Source organism: Aquila chrysaetos, chromosome 14 (assembly GCF_900496995.4).
Source record: "Aquila chrysaetos chrysaetos chromosome 14, bAquChr1.4, whole genome shotgun sequence".
Classification (NCBI taxonomy): domain Eukaryota; kingdom Metazoa; phylum Chordata; class Aves; order Accipitriformes; family Accipitridae; genus Aquila; species Aquila chrysaetos.
In genome coordinates this window covers 15,415,186-15,438,447 of record NC_044017.1, presented here as the reverse complement: position 1 = coordinate 15,438,447, position 23,262 = coordinate 15,415,186, and the positions used below count along the sequence as shown (strand labels likewise).

Below are 23,262 nucleotides of genomic sequence, written 5' to 3'. Positions count from 1 at the left end.
GGGATTTTTTTACTTGTTAAACATTGTTTATTTCCATAACAGCACATGTTGGGTACCGTCAAGACTAGGTTTTTAACATTAGATCTGTATCTGAAAAAACACTGAAAAATATACCACATAAATTAAAAAAAAAAATTAATTACTTCTTGGTTTTGTTGTTTGGGGTTTTTTTAGGTAGTGTCCACCATCAGTGTTTGTTACACACAAATATTTAAATGATTATATTTTATTACAAGGCATTTTCAAAAAAATAGTTATAAACTCAGAGATTTTAAAGAGACAAACTAGTTTTAAAGAGAACAACTTCAAACTGGCACACACTTGTGTTTGTTTACTCCCATGAGTCTTCTGCTTTGTACTGACTTCTCTCAAAGTACACATGCCTCTCCCAAGAGGTGGAACTTAGCAGATCCTTCTTACTCACTGTTAGATCCTCCTCTGTTACCTGTGTAAAACATCGTCAATCTTTGCATTCATTCTTCATAGCAACATCCAGTTTGTCTCACATTATGTGGAAATACGATTTTTTAATAAGAATCCGCTCTGAGAGAAAAGCACATACTGCCTCAGCCTTTATTTATGGACTCCATACCATTTCCTCTGGATTCATAGTTTACGCCACAAAACTGGCTAAGTAATCAACTCGCAGTGGCAGCTCGCTACGCTCTTTTTTTCTGCAAAAACACCAAGCTATACTGAAGAAGCTGTACTGCTGCTAATGTGAGCACTGGCTCCCTGAATTTGTCTGAAGTGTAGCTGTGTCTGTTTGGCATATAATGTTCCTCCACTATGGTCTCCTGCTTTTAACCGTGCTTGTGGCCAGCAAAGGTAATTAGTGTAATGGAGGCAACAGAGACATAGGGATCTGACCAAGCTACCAATTTAGACAAAGTACAGCTATGCACATATATGATGAGCTTGTCAGAATATACCTGAACTGGTTTAAAACTGCTGCCGAGACTAACGGGAAATAGCTGTGGCAGCATAGAGATCCATGCAGACTGCAAAATCTATCCTAGACCAAGGCAAATACTTGAGATGTTTCCCACCCTGAGCTCTGTGTTGCACTAATGACATTTAAAGCTGGTTCAGATATATCTGTACAGTATTTGGACATATGCAAGGACCAGATTTGCAAGACTGTACACATGTGTACACATACTGAACAAAGATGACAACAATGTAATTGAAAATCTGTATCCAGCTATGAAACCTTAAGAGTAGCTCAGTGTTCCTGTAATGATGGCTCTGGCATGGCCTATATTGCCTAAAAAAGGAGAAGAAAAGATGAAGAAAACCAAGCCAACCTCTCCTGTTTCTCTCTAGGAAATTCAGTACCAGTGGTTTCTTTAAGCCAACTTCCTGCTTAAAGTAGCTATCTAAAGCCATATAGGGATCAGAAATTTTGTGCCATTTACATAATCAAGAACATGGAATTAAAAATAAATAGTTTATAAACAGAGTTTGAAAACAATGAGGAAAACATATACAGTCAGTAAATTCACAGCCTGGTTTCAGGTCAGTCCATGAGTAAATTAGGTACATTAATTTCATTAGATTTACATTTGGAAAAATCTTTTTATTTCCTACTGACATTATCTGTACTAGAAGTTTGAAAACCAAGGCTTAAGATGCAAAACAAAGCTACAAAAACTGAATTTCTTTTTTTTTGTTCAGCTTTTGGATAGAAATGTACAGCTTTTATTCTAAATTCTTTATATGGTACAGCAAGCAAAATAGGACAGTAAGCATAATATTTACTTAAAATAGTACAAAATTGTAGAGTAATATAAATATGCAGTATTGGTTTTATGTATGTTTATTAAGATAAATTAACCTAGTTCTAAAATCTACCTATTATGTAAGTTCCATTGGAAACCTTAAAAATTTGAATAGGCTTATATAGGTGAAGAAGTGTAAAGTTAAATATAGTGCTTTCTTATTTGCTGGTCATTGATTGAATAACGAATGAAAAACAAGTTTAAAATTGCTAACAGTCTTGTACTGCTTGCCTTTGCGCAATTACGTTCAGACTTGTCTGAATTCAGATCACATCCTTCAAGTCAACTTTTTGCAGAACTGAGCTTGCAACAGCTATTACTACCAAAAAGATTCTTTTCTTGGCTCGTTTTCATGGTGGAGCAAAGTTTAAACTGTTGTAAACTTGCTGACTAAGAGCAATTAAGTTTCTTTTTTCCTAAAACAAATCGGAAGCAATACTTTCTTTAAAAGTCATTTTGACACTATTTTGTTCACATGCTATTTAGAACTGTTTATGCTTCCTTAAATACAGATCTTTTACAATAAACAATTTACTGCAGGATCCAGAAAACAGTGCTAACATTTACTGTAGGCCCTTAAAGTTTAAGGTCAAACTGAAAAAGTAAATCTTAAAACTAGTATTAAAGTGTTTTAGTCAGCATGACTTGCTCATCTAAGTAATAAAGTGATAACAGTTCTGAAATACACATTTCTCACATTCAATATATATTTTGTACAAGAGAGTATGAGAGAGACGTGGACATACTGGAGAGAGTCCAACAAAGGGCCACCAAGATGATGAAGGAACTGGAGCATCTCTCCTGTGAGGAAAGTCTCTGAGACCCAAGACTGTCCAGCCCGGAGCAAAGAAGGCGCAGAGGGGATCTCATCAATGTGTATAAATACCTGCAGGAAGGCTGCAAAGAAGACGGAGCCAGGGTCTTTTCAGTGGTGCCCAGTGACAGGACCAGAGGCAGTGGGCACAACCTGAAACACAAGAGGTTCCCTCTGAACATCAGGAAACACTTTTTTGTTTACTGTGAGAATGACCGAGCACTGGCACCGGTTGCCCAGAGAGCTCGTGAAGTGCCCATCCTTTGAAATATTCAAAAGCCATCTGGACACAGTCCTGGGCAACCAGCTCTATGTGGCCTTGCTTGAGCAGGGGGGTCGGAGCAGATAACCTCCAGAGGTTCCTTCCAACCTCAACCATTCTGTGATTCTGTGGTTCTGTGATTTAAAGGTGCCTTAGTGCTTGCTGATTACTTTGCATTATAGATTAATATTATGCCATAGTCAAAACTTCTAGAACCAGACAGTTAAATTAAAATATACAGATAACACTATTTTGAAAATACAAAAATCTGACAGCAATACATGACCTTCCTATTATAGCCTTCTACCAGTACAATGACATAGCTTCCTATCTAGTTACATAGCTTTAAAAAAAAGTTACAAAGTTCCAGAAAGAATAGGAACTGAAAGATGGACATATTTAAAGCCTAAATTAGTCACATTGTCTGTTATAAATCCCATAAAGTACACTGATAATATTCCTGAAGAAAAAGAAGTTGGGTCTCTGTATCCCCTAAGTTGTATCACCCATCCAAAATTTGTCCCTAGGTATGAACCTCCCTCCCCACACACACCTTTACTACCTCTACAGACCCTTTCCCCAAGCTCCATGGAATATTTTCTAATTTCCCTACTAAACATTCTGGTTCTTGCCTACTGTCCTTTCTTCCCTTAAAAGAAGTGATTTGCACAAGTTCAAACCTGAAAGTGACATCTTAATAAATGCTTACTCAACTGTATTCAAACATTTACAGACTGAAATGCTGTCTGGCAGCTATCAACTAGTGCCCAAGTTGGAGTTTCTAAGACAGTGTATTCCACAGACCTGAGATACAAAAAAAAAAAACAACTTAAAAAACCCATGGAGGTCAGCTGACATTTTCAAAATTTCAGATCAACACTCCATTTCTGATTTGTACACCACTTTTCAGGAAACATCCTCCCGGGCCGAGATGTCACATGCAACACTTCAGAAACAATTTACCTTGGCGAAATTTGTTTCTAACAATATAGACGACACTAGAATTTAAACCTATTACATGAATGGTCCAAATTCCATTTCCCATGAAATCTGGTAATATAATTAAGAGATTTTCCTTCTATTTGGTAACTGAAGCACAGTGCAGTACTCTGTATAAACCATTCTTAAACTCAGTATGACCTTTACTAATAACTGTTCCTTTTAAGACAGAATAATTAAACATAGAAAATTTCATTGTGTATAGAGGGAAAGGGGAAAAAGGAGGAAATCCTGTTAGGAAAATAATAACATTAATCCATTTCTAACCCATATTTCTCTGCCAACATTTTTTCCTAACTGCTAGGGCTTTTGATGTGCAACAGAGTTCTTCTATGAGGAACATAACAGATGCAACAGAGTAGGCCCGAACTTCCCAAACTTGTTTTGTTCGGGTAGCTTTAGTAACTGCTGCATTAACCAGCTACGGGCTGCAACCAAGGTTCTGGGCACACAGAGAAAGCCTCATGCTTCCACCTCCTCCTCCCTCATAATCCTGTGTATCTTCACTCCCACCCCCCGTCTAGAAACAAAACTCTGAGCTCACTCTCCACTTCTCTGCCCTCCTACACGCACATACTGGGACTTAAGTCCACTCCCCCACGTCCTCACCCAGCTTATCAGTAATGACTGCTTGCACGAAAACTCCTACCTCACTGCGCAGGTCAGCCTCTGTCCTAGCCTGGATAAAGGCAGTGATCTAGGCTGCAGGATAAAAAGCTCCGTGTGCAAGCCATTAGTGATAGCAAGAAGCTGCTTTTGTGACAGCATTTACCTTGCAGATCAGTTATACTCCGCTACATGTACAGATGCTCCACTGCAACTAGGAGATGCATCTACAGCTATTTTGAAATTGTTTCGTACCATGGCTACATCTCTGACAGTTTGGGAACCTAGGAATGAGTCAACCTCATCTGATATGCCGCTATGGGGGAAGGTGTTTTTCAGTTTTTACCCCAGGAGGTCATAAACATGTACAGTTTTAGGAGAAAGAGAGGAGAAGAAAGTCACATTTTCTTGTCACAGAAGGGTGCTTGCTTGCACATGGGCTCATGACTCATCAACCACTTTAGGTAGATGCCTATTCCTAATCATTCTCCAGGTCCCCAAGATGTCTTCTGTGCCATATCCTACTTCTCGCCCCATGGAGATAAATACCTCAGCAAGGCATGGGTTTGGGGCATAACAGCCTCACAGAACAGTACTGCAGATTAGAGTGGGGAAAAGGGCCGAGATGCAGACACCCGTCACCAGCTGGGCGCCACGCACGCCTCTGGGAAGAGGCCGAGGATGGCTGCCGACACGGCCAGCAGGCTCGGCTTGGCTCGGCTCGGCTCGGCTCAGCACAGCACAGCTCAGCGTGCAGGCCTGCAGCAGGGCCAGGGCCTCCAACGGCCCTCGCCCTCGTGGATCCACAGCACGCAGCGACCCTCGGGGCCTTCAGCAGCGGCAGACAAGATGGCGATGCCCACAGGCGGGAGGCCGCAGGCTAGGCCGGGGGCTCAGCAGCCCCGAAGGACACGGGGGGAGAGGACCGAGGCCGGGGCGGCAGGCGGGGGGAGGAAGCGGCGCGGCCCCGCCCGCACACGGCCGCACACCCGCTGGCGTGGGGACAACATGGCTCCCGCGGCCCGCCCACGGCGCGCGGCGGGGCGGGGCGGGGCGGGCCGGCCCGGCGCGGCTCCGCGCATGCGTGCCCGGCAGCCGTGGGGCTGCGGGGGCACGCGCGGCGGAGCACGCGTTTGGCGGTGCGTCGGGGAGAGGGGGCGGTGCCTCCCCCGCGCCCCGCCCCGCCCCGCCGGCACCTCCCCTGGCGGGGGCGGGGCGCGGGGAGGGGGCGGGGCCTGCGCCGGCTCCGCCGCCGGGGTGGGCGGGGGAAGGAAGGAAGGGAGGGAGGAAGGAAGGGCCGAGGGGCCGGTCGGGGGAGCCGCGGCCGCGCCTGTGCGCCTCCGAGGGCGGTCGGGATGGATCACCACCAGCCCGCCAGCCGATACCGAGTGGTGAGTGCGGCGTCCCCGCCTCGGCCCCGCTCGCCTCCCCCCGCCTCCTCGGGTCGGGGCGGCGGCGGGGGAGGGGGCGACCGGGGCGTCCTTCCCCCCCCCCCCCCCCCCCCCCCCGGTTCTCGGCTCCCGCGCGCGGGGGTCTGGCGGGCCCCCCCCCGGCGCTTCTCCGCCGTCGGTACGGGCCCGAGCGCGGACCCGTCCCCCCCCGCCCTGCCCCGGCGGCGGCGCCGCCTCTGACAGCCGGGCCTTGCCCGGGCGGCGCGGCCCCGGCGGGAGCTTCCCCCCCCCCCGCCCCACCCCCCCGGCAGCCCTGGCGGCCGGCCTCTGAGGGGGCGGCCGGCCGGCCTCGGCCGCGCTGCGGGCCCGCACGGGAAAACGGCTTTGCCCGCCCCCCTTCCCCTCCGTCCGGCTCCCCCCGCCGGCGGCGGGTCCCGGCCTGGGGGCGGCGGGTTTCCCCGAGCGCGTCCCCCGGCGGTGAGGGGGTGGCGGGGCCTCCGCGGAGAGCGCGGTGGCAGCGGGACGGGGCTGAGCGGCCGCCTCGCTGCGGGGCTGGGGAAGGGCTGGGGTTAGCCGTCTGCGGCCAGTGCGCGCCGGGGAGCGGAGCGGCGTTTCTGCCCTGAAACCTTGATATCCTGAAGAGCTCGTGGCTGCCGGGCTGCGCGCGTGTGCGCGTTGTCATCTTTAAGCCGGCGAGCGCCGGTGTCCCCACGGGCACGCACGCAGACTCGCCGAAGGTTCGGTGCGGGGCACCGCAGAACGCAGGACACTGACCTTCAGTGAGCCTCTGTGTGCAGAGGCACAAACGCACCCGAGCGCACGCTGTCTTATTAAAGAACAGTCCTCTGCTTTGCAGTTCGCTGAGTCCAATTTAAATGCCCGTTCTTTCCTTCCTGAACTTCACTACAGAAATCATCATTTAGGATGCAGAGATTTTCCTCCTGCCCAAATCAATGGGTACCGCTTGTTTCTCGCGGTCGTTAATTTAACATCAGTTATGTTAACCTTGTGGTCTTTAGCGTAATGTCCAAATATATGAGCTTTTCTGATTATTGGTCGCAAAAATGACTTAGGTGCAGTCAGTCTCCTCAAAAGTTTCAATTTCGTCCTTCAGTTCCTTGTACTTCACGACTTTGCTACATATGTAAGGGTATACTATGAAAGTCTGAAATCTTTGCTACTGTCTGTAATTCAAATTTCTGCTACAATCTTATAGCTAAATCCTGAATTCTTTCTCTTACTGTTTGTGTTTTACAGCTTGAGCAGTGAAAACAATGTCCACGGAAGTATTACTTCTGTGCACATGTAGAGCTATATACTGATACTTATATTCAAATTGTTCTTAGGTTATGATCTAAAAAAAAAAAGTAATAGGAAAACCTTTGTAATAGGTTTGGAATATTTATTTGGTTAGTCTTGCAGCTTGGGAAATTTCTGTATGCTTTTGGACGATTATATACTGGGGTTGTCATGTAGCTGACGAACACACCTAGCACCCTGCAACTTTTCAGGAGTGACGTACGCCTTTAGCATGCTAGTGGGTCACCAAGTGCTTTCTAGCAGGCTTCTTTTCCTGTGCCACGCTACCATAACTTGGAATTGGCAGAAGTCCTAAAGGCATTCCTTCTTTTTTGCAAAGGAGAATGAAAATGCTGGCAGGGCGTTTTCTTAAGAGCCTACAAACACTATCTTCCCTGAGGCCTGAAGTAACCTGGGTACGTTTTAAAAGGCATTAAAAGTATATGCTATTAAACGTCAGACAAATATAAGGGAAAACTTAATTCCATTACTCAAAGGAGTAGGAAAAAAAACCACGGTAAGATGGAATGAAGAAATAATTTGTCTCTGTAATATTTTTATGTTAAATTTGATTAGGAACTTTCAGCGATGATGCTGGTGCCCAGCTTTGGGTAAACGCTCTTTGGTGCGGCCTTCCAAAAGGGCTAATCTTAATATTCGACAGCAGGAGTTGGCCTCTTCAGTTCCCTGTGTATATTAAACTTTGTGATCGATTTGTGTCACTGAATTTTGTTACGGAAGTGTTCTCTGAAGCCTTTGCAATTACAGCACGTTAAGTTCCATTGAATCTGTTGTAAGTCACAATGAAAGTGCCATCTTAATCTCTGATGTACTCCAGAGTTTAAAATATGACCTTACTGATTACTGTCCCATAGGAAAAGCGTATTGTTTTATCTTCTCTCTGTTACATCTGACTGCTAGATATTGAGATTTTTGTAATGTTATTTACTTGCTGCGTTGAGTCAGAGAATGGAAAGGAACAAGGCAATTGCAGATATACTTAATTAGCACCTGATTATTCAAGCATGTGATCTTAAGTGTTATGATGTATTTGCTTACATAACGGCTGTGATAGGTGCTAAGCAATAGATTATTGCAGATTTATGGCTGTGTCCTAATTTTTAAGCACAAAATACAGAAAAGAAATACGAATTAACGTGGCTAATATCACATTAGTTTTGCAAACGTCCCGCTCCCTAGTGCTAAGCTTATGAAATCTGACCCATTCTGAATAATAGTAAAAACTTTTTTTTTCAGTTGTACCCGTTCTGCCTTTACTTCTGACTGATCAGTTTTGCTCTGTTCAGGGCAAGTTCTCTTCTAAATAGAAAGAATTATAGGCGTACATTATTATCGAAGGAATTACTGACTTGCATTTCTGTTCCTGGCAGTGACAGTAGCACTTCACTGAAGTTGAAGGAGCTATCTCACTGCTGCAGGAGCTATCTCACTGCTGCCTCTTTTTATTTGTGGTTTCTTCAAGTAAGTTAAACTAAAAGACTTCAAGAATGGCTGGCAATTTAGTTTTGAGCTTTAGCACAGCACACCAGTTTTATGACTTCTTATGAAACAAAATGTCTGATCATAAAGCTAACCCTCAGCTTCTCTCGTTTTTTATCTCTGTCAGAAATAGCACTAAAGCTTCGTTCTGCATCTTATTCTTTCTTGTGCATCTGCGTTTTATTTAAAAAGCAGTTTAAAAACGTTCAAACCAGGCAACTGTTAAAAAGCTGGTACTTGGAATTGCAGCAAAGTAAGTGTTATGAGCAAAGAGCGGGCGGTACATCAGCATTACGTAACTATCTGCCTCAGGCATGTGTGATTTGTATTGCTTTCTGCCCCTCCTTTTTTGTCCTCTCTTCATAGGGCAAAAAGACAACTAATTGATGGGTAAGAATTTGTCATGCTTCCCTGCAGGAATATGACATCAGAAGTAAATTAGCCAACCTTTGTTGTTTAGCTTTACTTCCCTTTTTTTCCTTAGTCACTTGCATGCTGCAATCCTGTTGGTAAACGTGTCTTAAATTTTACATTCATTACAGGTATAGTCAGTTCAGTTGTGTTGTTTCCTTATTGTTGTATTTTTTTCTTTTTCTTCCCCTGTTCTGCTTGTTGTTAGGTAAGGGGACTGAGGCATCAACTTTAGGAAAATATAATAAAAATTCTTCAGTAATCATTCTGATTCTTTTTACCTTCTAGCTCTTTGTCATCTGACCTTAACTTATGCATTACTATCTTGTCTGAAATGTCTGCTCCTAGTCCAGCTTGTTTGCAGAAAAAGTGATTTGAATGATGCTTTGTGAATCTATACTGAAACAAAGAAAAAGAAATGCAGCCTTTTTCTGCAGTGCATAAAACTGGGTGAGCAACTAAGTATTAAAGCTCAAGATTGCCTTTTTTTTTCTTCTGTGAAATGTGATTTTTCCAGATAACTGAGTCATGAGGGAAGAATTCACGTGCATATGAGTGATTTAGGCACAAAAATCCCATTGAAGGCTGCAGGACTTACATGCTGAACTGCTTAAGAATTACAATCAACTCACTGCTCCCCCCCCCCCCAGTCTTTTTTGATTAAAGCTTTGGGTTATCAATATGGGGTCAGGTAGTCATCAGTCTTTGACTTATGGGGTGGTCAGAGGTAAGTGGTAAAATGGGTAGGTAGCAAACTGGGACAGATGGAGCCAAAGGCAGCAGTCCACACTGATGTCAGTTTAGCTGTCACCGAATTTGCCATTGCCACTGTAGCACCGGGGTTTGGTGGGGTTTGTAAGTCATGTGTGATGCAAGACTCTGAGACGGCAGCCTGCTGTTGTACAGGTCTGTACGGAGATAAAGAAATTGTGATTTTTAAAGGTGTACAAATGTAAGTTGTGTGTGCTTTATAGAAACAGGGTTAAGAGCTGAAAATTGCTACTGTAAACGCTTTATCCCAATCCATTTGCCTGCATAATGCTACGTGTTGTGAATAGTTTTACAATTACCTCAGATAAGCCTTAATTTTCTGTATCTCAACTCCATTGTTATTGACTCTTTACTGTCACGGTGTTATCTGCTTAAAAACCTTAATCAAAGTCAAGTGGTCTTTGTATGTCTCAGACACATGAAAGTCAACCTACACAGGAAATGTGCACAAAGAAAAATCTCTTCCTCCTTCTTTTCACGGGACTGAGCCTAATAGTGATTGGCAAATGAAAACCCAAATATTGTTTATTCTACACCCTTGATACAAGACCCCTGGCTTATATCTAGCATATTTTCTATAGTATTTTTTGTCTTAGGAGAACTCTTACGTAATTGGTGTTACTGAACAGATCGAGCTAGCTTAAGTTATGGAAATCCTGTTGCTTTCCACAGATCTGGTGGTGATATCGTAACTGGAAGATAAAATACTGCATCTAGGGGACTATGTTTATAATACTGAAAAATACTGAGTAAAGATGCATGAAGTGATAAGCGTTACTGTTGCTAGCTTGTGAGAATTGCACTGATGTTTTTAGTGATATGAACCTTTTAATCACTGAAGATAAATTTTTTCAGTGCACTCGCTTTTTGCACATGAAACACCTAGCGTAGACCTTATAATAGTTTAGAAGGGCAAATGAGGATCTTCAGAAATGAGGTAAATGACGCTTTCAAACAATGGGCTATCCCTGCATTTTAATTGTTTTGGAGAATTTAATAATAAACATTTTAAATTTTGAATTTATTTCTGTAACATTTTTACATGTGACAGATTTATCTATTAAACATAGTGGGTTTTGTCTTGAAAGAATAGCTTTAATATTTTTATAAACACTTCTTCCTATTTTTTATGAAGAATCCTGCTGCAAATGAAGAAGAAAAACTAGAAACGTTGAGGTATGTTTGCAGATACAGTAGTGATGCAGTTAATGCATTTTACATTTTTTTTTCAGTTTTTCTTTAATTTCTAAATACTGTCATGTTTTATACGAACAAGGAAGTAAACCTCAAGTCTCTTTGTATGTTTTGTCTAAGTCAAGGTGATGAGGTACTGGACAGGTACAATCCTTTCTGTCTATTCCCTTTTGTAAATTTAAAGCAGGGTGGTTTAACTTTGTGTATTGCCATCACTGTCTGGTTTTTGGATCTCTTTTGAAGGGCCACAGATGTAATACCCAGGTCTGCAACTGGGTCACAGGAATAAACGCTGGCTCATTGGTACAGCGTGGGTAACAGCAGTTACAATAGCTTTCTGGTTCTTTATGTGGGCACAGGTTGTGGCATGTGGGCAGTTTCCTTTCTTTTTGGCGTGGGCATAGAGGGACATAAGGTAGTTCGCACACAAATTGGTTTAGTTATATAGGGCACCAGTTTTACCGTGCTGAACAAAATAAAATGAATCGTAAAAACCAGCAAAATGTAACTGATTTGCTCCACTTGGGTTTTTCTCCAAAGATCTTGGTAGGCCAAAATTTAAGGTTGAGTCTGCACGAGGGTAGTGCAGGAGGAGAGGGTAGGAAGAGGACTGTCCTTTCTGGTGGCAGCAGGCTGTTGGCATGGCTGAGCCTATCTTGTGAAGCTGTGGGATCTTTAGGTTCTTGAAAGATGCACAAAGCCAAAAGAAAGATCTACGTGATCTATGCAGTGACACTAAGTCATGTCATGTAAAAGGACAGCTTCAGGCTGTGGCACGCATACATGCCACATCTAGTAAGTCTTCTAATCCTATTAAAAAAGGTGGATGTTCAGTAACAGGAATAACATGCCTTCAAATAGCAGGGTTCTTAGCAGAAGTCAGCTGTGATGTGGCCAAGCTAGATGTTCTTTTCATGCTACTTTAAAAAAGAGAAACTCTAAGCACTCTCTCAGCTTGTTTGTATCTGAAAAATGTGATAGGAACCACATCAGGTTAATCTGGGAAATCAAGCGCTACATTAATACAAAATGTTAGTAGCAGTCTTCTACATGAGGATATAACGTACTTTTGACAAATGGCTAGTTCCAGGCTTATTTTGAAACTTTCTTCCCAGTGACAGCGTTGACAAAACAGGGAAGATGTGGCAATGGGTAATGTCATCACACCTAACTTTGTGAGACCTCAGTGCTCAGTTTACAGTCATAGATTTGAATGTTCTATTGAGTTTCATAGCCTCAGATCTCCTAGGCTTCAGGTGGCTCAGCTACTTTGGAAAGGGGAATAAACAAATGGGCATATATCAGTATACCCACATTAGGCAAGCCATTTTCAAATGGAGAAGAAAAGTAATCCTGAGACATTATGAGTAAAAAAAGAGTGAAAAAAAAAATTGGCAACTTGTTAGGTTGGAGAGGCACTGCCAGCTCTTCCTACTGAAACTGAGCTACTGCACAGCCAAGACTGTGGGTTTGAGCTGCCTCAGGCTTAGGTGTCCCACTTCCTGGACAAGTACTGTCACAGCTAGCTGATTTTAGTAAAATGGGCACCCCCTTCGCCAGCTGTGTTTTTAATGAAAATGACTAATTTCTTCTGTTTTGTGCTGAAGTCATTTCAGACTTGCACAGCCAGGGCTCACACAGCACGTGTCAGGATGCGGGTGCCTTACGGCTTTGAGATTTACAGTGAAAGTGGAAAATATATTTCCATTTTAACATTTAACTGTTTTATTCCACTTAAGCATCGTTTCCATTATCGTAGGCTAAGATTAACCTAAAACTGATACAGCCTAACTTAATTCTCAATCACTCTATAGCCAAAACATTAGGTATTGAGTCACCCCCCCAATCCCATCCCTGGCTGTGCCTCCTCCAACTGTGTTTGGAATGGACAGAATGATTTAGAAAACAAGTCTCCAAACTTGGAGTGGTGTAGACCATAACAAAATCTGCTCAATAACCTGTATATTACTTCATTTCTGTTTGTAATCCCGTTTTTCTTGAGTTACCGTTCATGGTGCTTGGCAGAGATCGGTCATCTTCCTTGTAAAATGCGGCTTTCCAGTAAAAAAACTGAAGAAAATTTTGGTCTCCAAGTATCGTATGGTAACTTAACATATTCACAAACATAGTTTTTCTGTTTTAGCTTTGAACAGTATTTTACCTTTTGACAGTAATCCTATTAATGTTGACTGATTATTGTTGTAGGAGAGGTCAGAATTGTGCCCTTGGTAAGGATGTATATGTAGCTTGGATTATTGAATGTGTTTTTGCTTTTCCCTGATTAATCTGAAAAGGTTATGTAGAGCAGCCTTGAGGAAAGGTTGTTGACAAGAGGATGCTTACAGTATCACTTATCTCCTTATTGCAGAAAATAAGTTGTTTCTTTTGTTTTGTTTTTTTAAAGTAGCACAAGCTCATGTTTAAGCATTGCTTTGGTAATGGTTAGTGTAGTTAACAGTTGTCATCTTTGAGGAGTGATGCCTTTGGTAAAGCATGAGACAATTGGGATAAGAGTCCTGGGTGATACTGAGGTCAATTGTCCATTTTGATCTTGGTACTTGGAATCAATTGTCTTATTTTGGAATTTAAGGGAAAACAGTGCTTAAAGTATTCTTAAGGAGTGTACTAAAGCATTAAGACTCTTAATTGAAACTCCAGACTTGTGGTCACAAAGTTGATTTGCATCAAATGCATAGAATAAATGATTAGGAAAGAGGCTTGCACAAGTTGTTTACTCTTAAGAATCTGTTCCAAATTCTAGAATGAGAGTGCATAATTTGAACAAAGGAGCAGGCCACTAAAGCCCTGCTGTGCTGGGCCACAGTGATGATGAGAGTGTGGCCCATGTAGCTTTCTTGCATACCTAAATGTCTGCTACTTTTTTTTTTTTTTTTTTTTTTAAATACTCCCTATGGTCTAGAGGTAGCACTAGTTTCGTCGTCTTCTGCTCTCTTCCAAAGAGGTGAGCTTCCTGGACTGCTACTTTTTTTGTTTTGGTTTTGTTTATCTGCCTTATAATCAAACAACCTGCTGGAAAGTGCCTGCTTCCAGATGTATGCATCATCCGTCTAGCAACTGAACGGTCCAGAGAATTGTCCTCTGGGCCACATGTTTTGTAGGTTTGCTTTAAAATGCTTAGTCGGCACTCCTTAACAGTAGGGTTGAAAAAACTCAGTACTACCTGTTGAGACATAAACATGCATTCTTTAAAGAAAGGGCCTTTAACGTTCATTGCTGTTGTGTGAGTTGTGTTTGTCTTTGCTACTAAACCTTATCAGAGCTGTGAATCCCATAGCGGATGGAAGAGAAAGACCACAAATCAAAATGAGAATCTTTCAGTAGAGCGTGTTCTTCTGCATGCAATGCACAATAAGTGTGTTCAGCTGGTGGTGTGTATGTGTGTGGGTTTTTTAAGCTGTTGAAATTTCTGTCTATTATCTCTGTAAATAGAGGAGCTCGAGTACTCCATTTCCAGTTACTAAGAAAATGAGTTATGCTGAAAAAGTCAGGCACGATTGACCCACTAATAAGAATAGAGAGTTTGGTGTTATTAATAATATCCTCTAATTTATATTTTATTTAATTAATGACTTCATTTTGGGCTACTCTGTACTGTTGAGTAGGCAGCTGTTGCTCTTGGCTAGTTTTATTCAAGTACCCTAGCGATAAAACCTCTGTGTTGTCAATAAAGTTGAGACATTTGAAGTTTTTCTTCAGAGTTTCCTTGCAGAATTTTCAAGGACGCTTACTTACATGTGATATAGGAGACACAAACTCAAGTCCTTTTTTTGCTGCTTTTCTCAAATCAGAGACTTAAGGTGAAACTGTAAGCTGCTTCTGCAGTTCAGTTTCCGTGATACTTCTGCAGGAAGAAACTCCTCTTTTTCATTATCTTTCCCTTTGTAAAATGAATTTGCCATTTTTAGCATCCTCCTGCATTGTCTTCATTAGGAAGCTTTGTGTGTGAGCCTTCCTACTGTACTTGGGCCTTTAAGTGAAACATACATATAATATATTTAGAGAAATGTTCAGCTTTTTTCAATCAACATTGAATTCTTCAGCCCAGATGAATGTAGGCCAAAATAGAAGCTGGCACTAACTGTTGAATATTGAGTTTACTCTTGGTGACAGCCCTGTCCATTTCCTAATTTTACAGGCTTTCCTATTCCCTCTACTTTTATGGTTTTTTATGTGCTGTGCAACTTCAGGGTGACCGGGATCTACTTTCTGTAGTGATTCTGTAAAGCTGCTGGTAAGTAAAGACATGACCTTTTGACTTGCAGTTCTTGGAGCTGTCACTGATGGTTTACTGAAGCTGTCAGTTAGTGGCAGCTGCCAACAAATCCTGATGAAGCATTGTCCATCGCCAGGGAAGATAGTGAGAATGAGCAGGAAGCATCATTGTATGAAACCTGGGACCTGCCCACGTGGTATGCAGTTCTGGTCGCTCGGTTCTGGTCGCTCACAAGAGGAGCCTAGAGGAGCTACAGAAGGTAAAGGGAAGCAGACTTCTTAGAAGTGGTGTCTGAAATGGGTGGTGGGAGTTGGAAGTGATCAACGCTTACAAAGTCACCAAGGCAGTGAATAAAGCAGTTGTGGAGCTGTTATTCACCAAATTGTGCAATATTAAAACTGGAGAGTGCTCACTGAAGTTTGGTTTAAATCATGGAAAAGAAACTACACAAGCTGAAGTGAGCATATGCAGTTTGTTAGTACACAAGATCATTGAGGCAGATAGTACTAGCAGATTCAGGAACACAAATTCATGCACATCAAATCCATAACAGATGCAAATGGAATAGGCAGAGATGTACACTTTACCAGCCATAATACAATGGCTGTGAATGTTGGGGAAGCCTGAGGAAAATGGATGGCAAGTAAGTGACTAAGGCTCATGAGCTGTCTGTCAGTGGTGATGATTGTGTTGGAGACGGAACACTTCCTTAGACTGACCACTGGTCTCAGTAACATACTTCTGTTTTATTAATGGGTCTCTTCTTTCTGACTAGAAAGCATTCAAGGAGGAGAGCCTCATTTTGTACTTTTTTAATAGAATTTAAACCAGTTCCTCAAGCTGTTCTTGAGTTACCATTTGACAAACAGAAGGGTACATGGTAACCTTTTTAGTAACTTCTATATTCTAGAGTAGGTCAGAGTTGCAATATCTCATTGTGTACAAGCTTTAGAGTAAGCTTTTACCAACTTTTTTCCTAGAAATATTTTTTTATAGTCATGCTTGAAGATTTGAAAAATGTTGGTCCCAGGCGTAGTCTTTATTAGTATTAGAGACATCAGGTTTTTGTTGACAAATTTCATTATCAATTCCTATAACGATGCAATAGGAAAAACTCTTGGAAACTATGCCCAATTTATAATTTTACAATAAATATGAAACATGTATCTGCTTGGATCATACTGAAATTCAAGTATTCAGAATTATTTCTGAATAATTCTTTAGTAGAGAAGAAACCTAAAAAAATAAGTCGAGAGAAATGGATATATTTTAAGGGTAACACTACACTTCTAGTAGCGTTAGTCCCAGAATATTTGCTTTTCTAAAAGAGTTCTCATATTGACACATGGTATGTTACTGTTCTTTACTAATAGCTCTACTTTTGCTGTTAATGTGGGGTGTAGGAAGGAATAGATGTCTTAGAAGCCATGGAGAGTGAATGCAAATGTGTATGTTGTGCTGTTAAAGGTGTAATTAATTGTTTAAATCTGGATTGTAATCCACAAAAAATGAAAGAGCAAGTAAAATGTTCCATGTAAAGTAGCCATTGGGATGGAGAAGGAGGTATATGCACCTATATATATCTACGCATACACATTATATATATATATATATAAAAAAAATTTTTTTTTTTTCCTTCACAAAGTCCTGATCACAATTCTTGTGGTTCGTTTTTTTTTTTTCCTGACATGCTTATAAGCTTCTTTAAAAAAACAAAACAAACAAAACAAAAAAACCCACAACTTGAAAAATCCAATAGGTTAAAGATCCCGGGTTAGAGAGAACTGACTAAAATGATTTAACTATCACTTAAGTGAAGTGCATGTAAAACACTTTCACTTGCTATTGATCACTTTATTTTTACATGAGGAGTCTCACTTTGGCAGAAGAGCCATTCTGTTGCAACGTATTTTTCAACAACATTCAGTATAAATCTCTTTGGATTCTTTTTGGTAGAAGTTTGCCTCCAGAGGTTGTCGGTTTCCATGGTACCTAATCCTTATTTAGCAGACACACTTGGTATTTCTGCACAGCTGTGGAATGGCAGCAATGGACTTCTGTTCTGCTTTCCTGCTTCTAGTGCAGATTTTACACCTTTGACCTTCTAACATACTGACTACTGTTGAAAACTTGCTGCAGAGATGCATCAAGAAAAAGCCCACCACTCCACTGTCATGAAGGGCTATTGCTAGATCTGGGTATGTGATAGTTGATGCTTGCCAAGTGATGGGGTGGTGGGAAAAAAACCGATGTGGGTCTGTTCTGTGCAGTCGGGAATTCTGATCAAATTTGATCACTCAGTTTTGAATAGATAAAAGCAAAAAGTAGCTGAAAGTTGCTGGACTCTTGTGTTTTACTGGAGTGTACTGAAGTGCCTTATAAGCTTAATTGCTTAGTACCTTAGTAGAGCATTTATTAGTCTGAAGGCTCCCCGGTCTCTAGAGGATAATGTGTCTCTGGAGTGTTGTGGCTGTGGCCAGGACCGTGTCTCAGGAGAGCGTTTGGTGCTGCCTTCCTACTAGCTGGCCTGCACGGGTTTGTGGCAGGTTGGTGTTACAACAGGAATCTGAAGAAAAAGTCATGAGGTTGTTGTAAACTACCTTATTGGTAGAGTATAAAACTGATACTGAGGACAAAGCTAGTAAGTTAGAATACAATGTGGTTTGTTGTTTTTTGTTTTTTTTCCTCAAGAATTTTGCAAAATTGTGAAATATTTCTTTCAAAGGCTGTTGTGGATATGTTTTTTTTTTTCCTGATAAACAAGGAAATTAAAATATTTATTTTGCAGAAGGATTTATTTATCTCTTCCACTCTTACAATTCTTATCTAAGTGTAATTACAGATTATTGGTTTTAGTTTCGATTGTTCAGTGGCTACCAGTGACCTAAATTAGGGCTGATTGATCTTAACACTTGAATGGCATTTATGGGTTAATGGTATAGGTTTTATGGGTTTTTCTAAAAATAAAAAAGTAATAGTCAATAGCATGAGCTGTTGAGACTATTAGGTGTCATTCAGAAACAATAGAGATTGGTAAAGAGAGGTCAAAGCTGTCTCCAACATGAAGTATTTTTATAACTGGTTCATAATTAAACTTTGTTTCAAGATTTCCTTTTGTTTTTTCCCTTGAAAATCCCAAGGCTAGTATTTTGCTATTTACAGATTAATAAACCTATTTTTAGACTACTAAAGCTGAAAAAATGCAAAATGTGGTTACAAATCAAGCATTTAATACACAGCCTGTATTTGTTCAAGTGAAATTATTCTTATGTAAATAGAGAATTCTGCTTTCAAGCCTCAATCTCAAGCCTCGTTTGTAGGGAACAGTTTAGTACAGATTTACAAATCATTAACAGTAGGCAGCAGTCAGAAGACCTTTGAATTTTTCAGCAAATGAAAATATCAGGTGTAATAGAGAGGTGGGAAGCTTCCTGAAAGCTTAATGAAGATGATAGCAGTTTTCTTTTTAACCTACTGTTGGGTTACACCTCTCATATATACTACAGTATAATTTCTGTGGAATAAATACCTGTGTATCAGTATGGAAGATGTCATGAATCTAATGCAGAAACGTTGGAATACTCTTTGTGCACTGCACAGGCAATCTTGAGATGAGTCTTTCATGCCCTTCCCTCCAGCACTAAGAGCTGCAATAAAGTGGATGTTTTTTGTTGACCTTTTTGCATAGTCTGAAAAACTGACTCTAGAAGACCAAAATGTTAACTTCTACAAAGTGAAGATGGTGAACCTCTGTTGTTAAGAGTGTTGGTTTTTTGTGGAGTAAGTGTACCAACTGACTGGTTTGCACATGAAAGTTGAACTTGCATGACCTACTTGGTTGTTTCCATGCTTTTACTTAAAGCAGAATATATTAAATCCAGTGTTATGGAGCTTCTGTGCATTGTATTTGTTTTAATGCAGTTTGAAAGAACCCATGAACTGGTCAATGTGAGGTCAAAACTGGAGGAGCCAAGCTTCTTCAAAAATGTAATATCATTTGAAAGGCTAAAAAAGAGGACGTGTTAAAAGTGCTTGTAATTTACAGTTGCTATTGAGAATGCTGTGAAGCTCTGTGGTCCCCAAGGCAGAACCATCACTACTAAAACTTACGCAAAAGCTTACCTAAAAGTCATGCTTTGTCAAGATGAGCTAGTAGTAAAGGTATAAAAGGAAACAGGAAAAGAAAGCTGGCTAGTTGTTTGTTTGGTTGTTTTTTCCCCCCCCCCCGTGTGGCAGTATCTTTGCGTAATTTTATGCTACACTAAAGAAATTATATAAATAGCATGAAAATAGTGTATGTTTATAAAGAAGGTCTTTTAAAATGCTTGCAATGTGCTGTTGAAGTTACGTTGCAATAATTTTATAATGTACTGATTTCTGTAAATCATTTTATGAAACAGGAACAGCAGCTTTTAAAATGTGCATAAAATCAGGTAACAGAAATAGTGACTGCTGTTTGTATGTTACACTGTGAGTATGACTAAAGCTACAGTGTGCTGCTTTAATGCACTTTATCAGAAAACATCCTTCTAATCTTGTGTATGTATGGTACGGGTGGGATAAACCATTTTATGTCCTTTTCCCTGATTTTTTTTTAAACTTGGCGTATTTTAGTAACTTGCCTATATTAACACTCTTGAGTCAGTTCATCACAAATGAAGCAAACTGTTTATCCAGGCAAGCGAACTTTTGTAGGTCAGACAAAATTACCATCTGCAGGTAAATGAAAAGTGTTAAGCAGAGAATGAGATCTTTCTCCTGGTTTAAGCTTTTATTTTGAAAAGCCTGAGTAAAAGCATCTGCATCAGTCCCCCCAGTAAAGGCTCCTGTACTAAGCACTTTCTTGTGGTTCATGTTCTCTGCAGGGTGTCAGCTGATTTCAGGCACTGCATTTGATTACTTTGGAAATAATTACACAAATAAGATAAAAGACTTAAGGAAATAAATTACAGGAGGAGATGCAGTACTTCTTAAAATAAATTATTTATTAAAAAAAAAAAAGAAGTCATAAAATAAAGGTAGCTGTATTTTCCACAATATTTTGGAGCTGAAAGGTCTGACACAGATTTTAACTTCTTCTGAAATGAAATAGTGAATCATTGTTTTATAGAGCTTTTCTTGGAAAGAAACTGAAGAACGTATATGGTAAAAGTCATATGAAGGAAACTAATGTTTTTTCCTGTACTGTATGCTCTTTAGTAGTTACCATGAGATTTTGAGTCATTGGTAGCAGAAGAGTCATTGCTCCTTGATTGAACTTCGAATTTGAAGTGTCCTAACATAGATACATCTTGAGAATATAAGCCTCATGACTTTTGAGCCTGTAATGTACTGTAGTTCAAGGGCTGCGAAAACAGGGATTGAAATACTTGTATAAACAGTTTGAGTGATATGTCTAATAACAAAGTATTCCCTTTTTTAATTGTAAAACTCCATATAATCAGTCAGATAACCTGCGTACAGACCAAGATGTGAAGGAAAACAATGTCTTTGTGTCCTGCTTTTAAGATGCAAGGGTGGGAGGCAGGGAGAGGTACTAATTTACAGTTGTCTGTAGTTTAACAGGTCCTGGCAATTGTTTTGACCATAATCTCGGCAAAAGCAGCTGTATTGCTTATTACCATATACTGGTTCACTGGGGGCTTGGGAGGGGGCTAGGATGATGAACTGTGAGTTCTCCTTAGTCCTTTAATTAAAAAAGTGGCCAAAATAATCTTACTATTGGGGAAAAAAACCCAACCTTGAGATATGATTTTTATACTTTTAATGTTAAATGCTGTTTCAGGTAGCCTGTAAGTACATAGCATAAGTAATGCCTTGAAACAGACGTTTTCTGTTCCCTTCTGAATGTTTTTAGCTTGGTTTCTATGGCAATGAAACCTATGCAGAGTGTCAGGCCTCTTCTTCCCCTGTCTCCAAAAATAACTTCTAAATTTACCAGCCAGTGTAAGCCAAAATTAAACGGGGAGGGGGAGGCTCAAAGGTAGTTGGATTCCTACTGGTTTCAAGCAAACTGGTGACTCCATGGAGGAGAATGAGTGCCTTGTGAAGGCAAGGCAGAGTTGCTGCAAAACAAAATGATATAACCACCGCTGTTTACCCTGCTGGCATAGGCGAAATTTCCAGCTTGCTGGGGCAAGTTCTGCTGTAGCTGTGGGTTTATATTGTTTTGGTTTGGTTTTTACCCCAGTGGAGTCCCTGGAGGGGTGCTGCCTTGAGGAGAGACTAGGAGACAAGACACTTGAATGAGAGCTAACAAAAGCTGGTTTCTGTTCGTGGAACAACTTCTGTTTGTTATTCTAGCTGTAAACACTCAAGCTGCTTAATCCACTTCTTGTGATCTTTGTGAGGGGGTATTCTGTAAGGAGTCTTACAATTTTTCTTTAAGTTGCTGCATTAGCATAACCTTGATGCCTTTCAGAATTTCGGAAAGGTCTGTATAGTAGAAGACAGGATAAATAGAAATGGTTGGTCCCTGAATATGAGTCCTACAAAATAAAGACCTTTTGAATGCACTAAAGGGCATAATGGGACTCTTTTGTATGGAGCCCTTAGGATGGAATTTTTCTGTTTCCTAATTGCAGTTGCTGTAACAGTTGAATGACTTGTTAACTTGGTCTTTGAAGCAAGAAGTCTCATGTGCGAGTTCTTCTCCCATCCTCATGCTACCTCCTTCATTTGTAACTGTTATTAAATTACAGATAATTTGGAGAAAGGTATCTTTTAAGAAAGCATGTAGAATACACAAAGTTAATTCCCTTGGTAATGGCAAAGTGGGTTTTGAGCATTAATATGCTCTTTGACCAATGAGCTGCTGTGGATCTCTGTGTGTCTTCAGGATAGTGACAGCACATACTATGGCTTGGTAGGGAAAAGAAGTTGCAGTGATTGAAGTGAAGGGCAAAAGGAGACGAAGAATGGAGGTAATAAACAGAAATCCATTAACCTAGGCTTTACTTCTTCCTCTGCTCATAGACCGGGTTGTTGTGGTGGGGTAGTCAGAACTATACACATCCTAAATGAGGGTGTGTGTACCAGCCGTTAGTGTAAAAGTATGCCAGTAATGTTCTGGTTTTTGTCTCATTGCTATTCAAATGACAGTTTTATTTAAAAATGGTTTTATTTTAGCTATATCCATTGCAATACTAGATGTTTCTTGTGAATGACTGTACTTAATTTAGAACCATAACATTTATAGCTCTCAGGCTGTTTTTCTGACCTGCTCGACCTTTTTAGAATTGAGTGTTTTGTCGTCTTTCTTGCTTGCTTTATCCCTAAATATATTAGGTTATTTTGAAGTGGTTTTATTTTCTTTGGCCTTAACTACTCTAAATGGTTATACATATTTCTCAGGTTACTACTTCTGGATCACTGATTAGCCATTAAATGACCTGATTGCTCAGTACCAAAAACCCCTCAATAACCCCTATCAGTTCCATTGAAGGTGACTTCTCCTTAATAGTGTGTGCTCATATGTGTATTGTGCCTGTGTGTGTGTATATATGTGTGTGTATATATATATATACACACACATACATATTTGTGTATATATATATATATGTAGATTATATGTATAGATAAACCCTTTAATCTTTAAGCTATAGTTCTTTGAATACAGTATTTGGAGGGACTCCTGAAAAACAGTGAACAATGCTTTAGCAAGTAACTTTAACACTTTTTCTAATTTGTGTTAAAGGATTTTCAAACATGGGTTTCTCTAGGTTTGCTTTATTAACAACTCAGAGTTGGGCCACCACCGCAGTGAATGGCAACCTTCCAAAAATTTCTCAGTCTTATATGCCTTTTTACCACCTATTATCCCAGGCCAAAGTCTTTGTAATTTTCCAGTTGATCTCGGTTCCCATGTTGTTATCATTCATCATCTTATCTCATCAATTCTTGTGTCCCGGTCCTTCTGAAGTTAGTGGTTGTAGGCAGAAGGTCTCCGGTTGCCACAATCACTTACCTTCTTACACATCAAAGATCACCTTTGAATTTCT

General features: G+C 40.7%; 1 protein-coding gene across 3 annotated transcripts in view; it reads left to right on the top strand.

Moving 5' to 3' along the window:
* Window positions 1-5,719: 5,719 nt before the first annotated feature.
* The window catches only part of NDFIP2 (Nedd4 family interacting protein 2), a 49,362-nt gene continuing 31,819 nt past the window's right edge, over window positions 5,720-23,262 (top strand). For all 3 annotated transcript variants that reach the window (XR_005933948.1, XM_030036462.1, XM_030036459.1), the window contains exon 1: window positions 5,720-5,853. Coding sequence is in view for 2 of the 3 variants with exons in the window: in XM_030036462.1 (XP_029892322.1) it covers window positions 5,818-5,853 (36 nt within the window). In the remaining variant the exon portion in view is untranslated. The remainder of the gene's footprint in view (window positions 5,854-23,262) is intronic.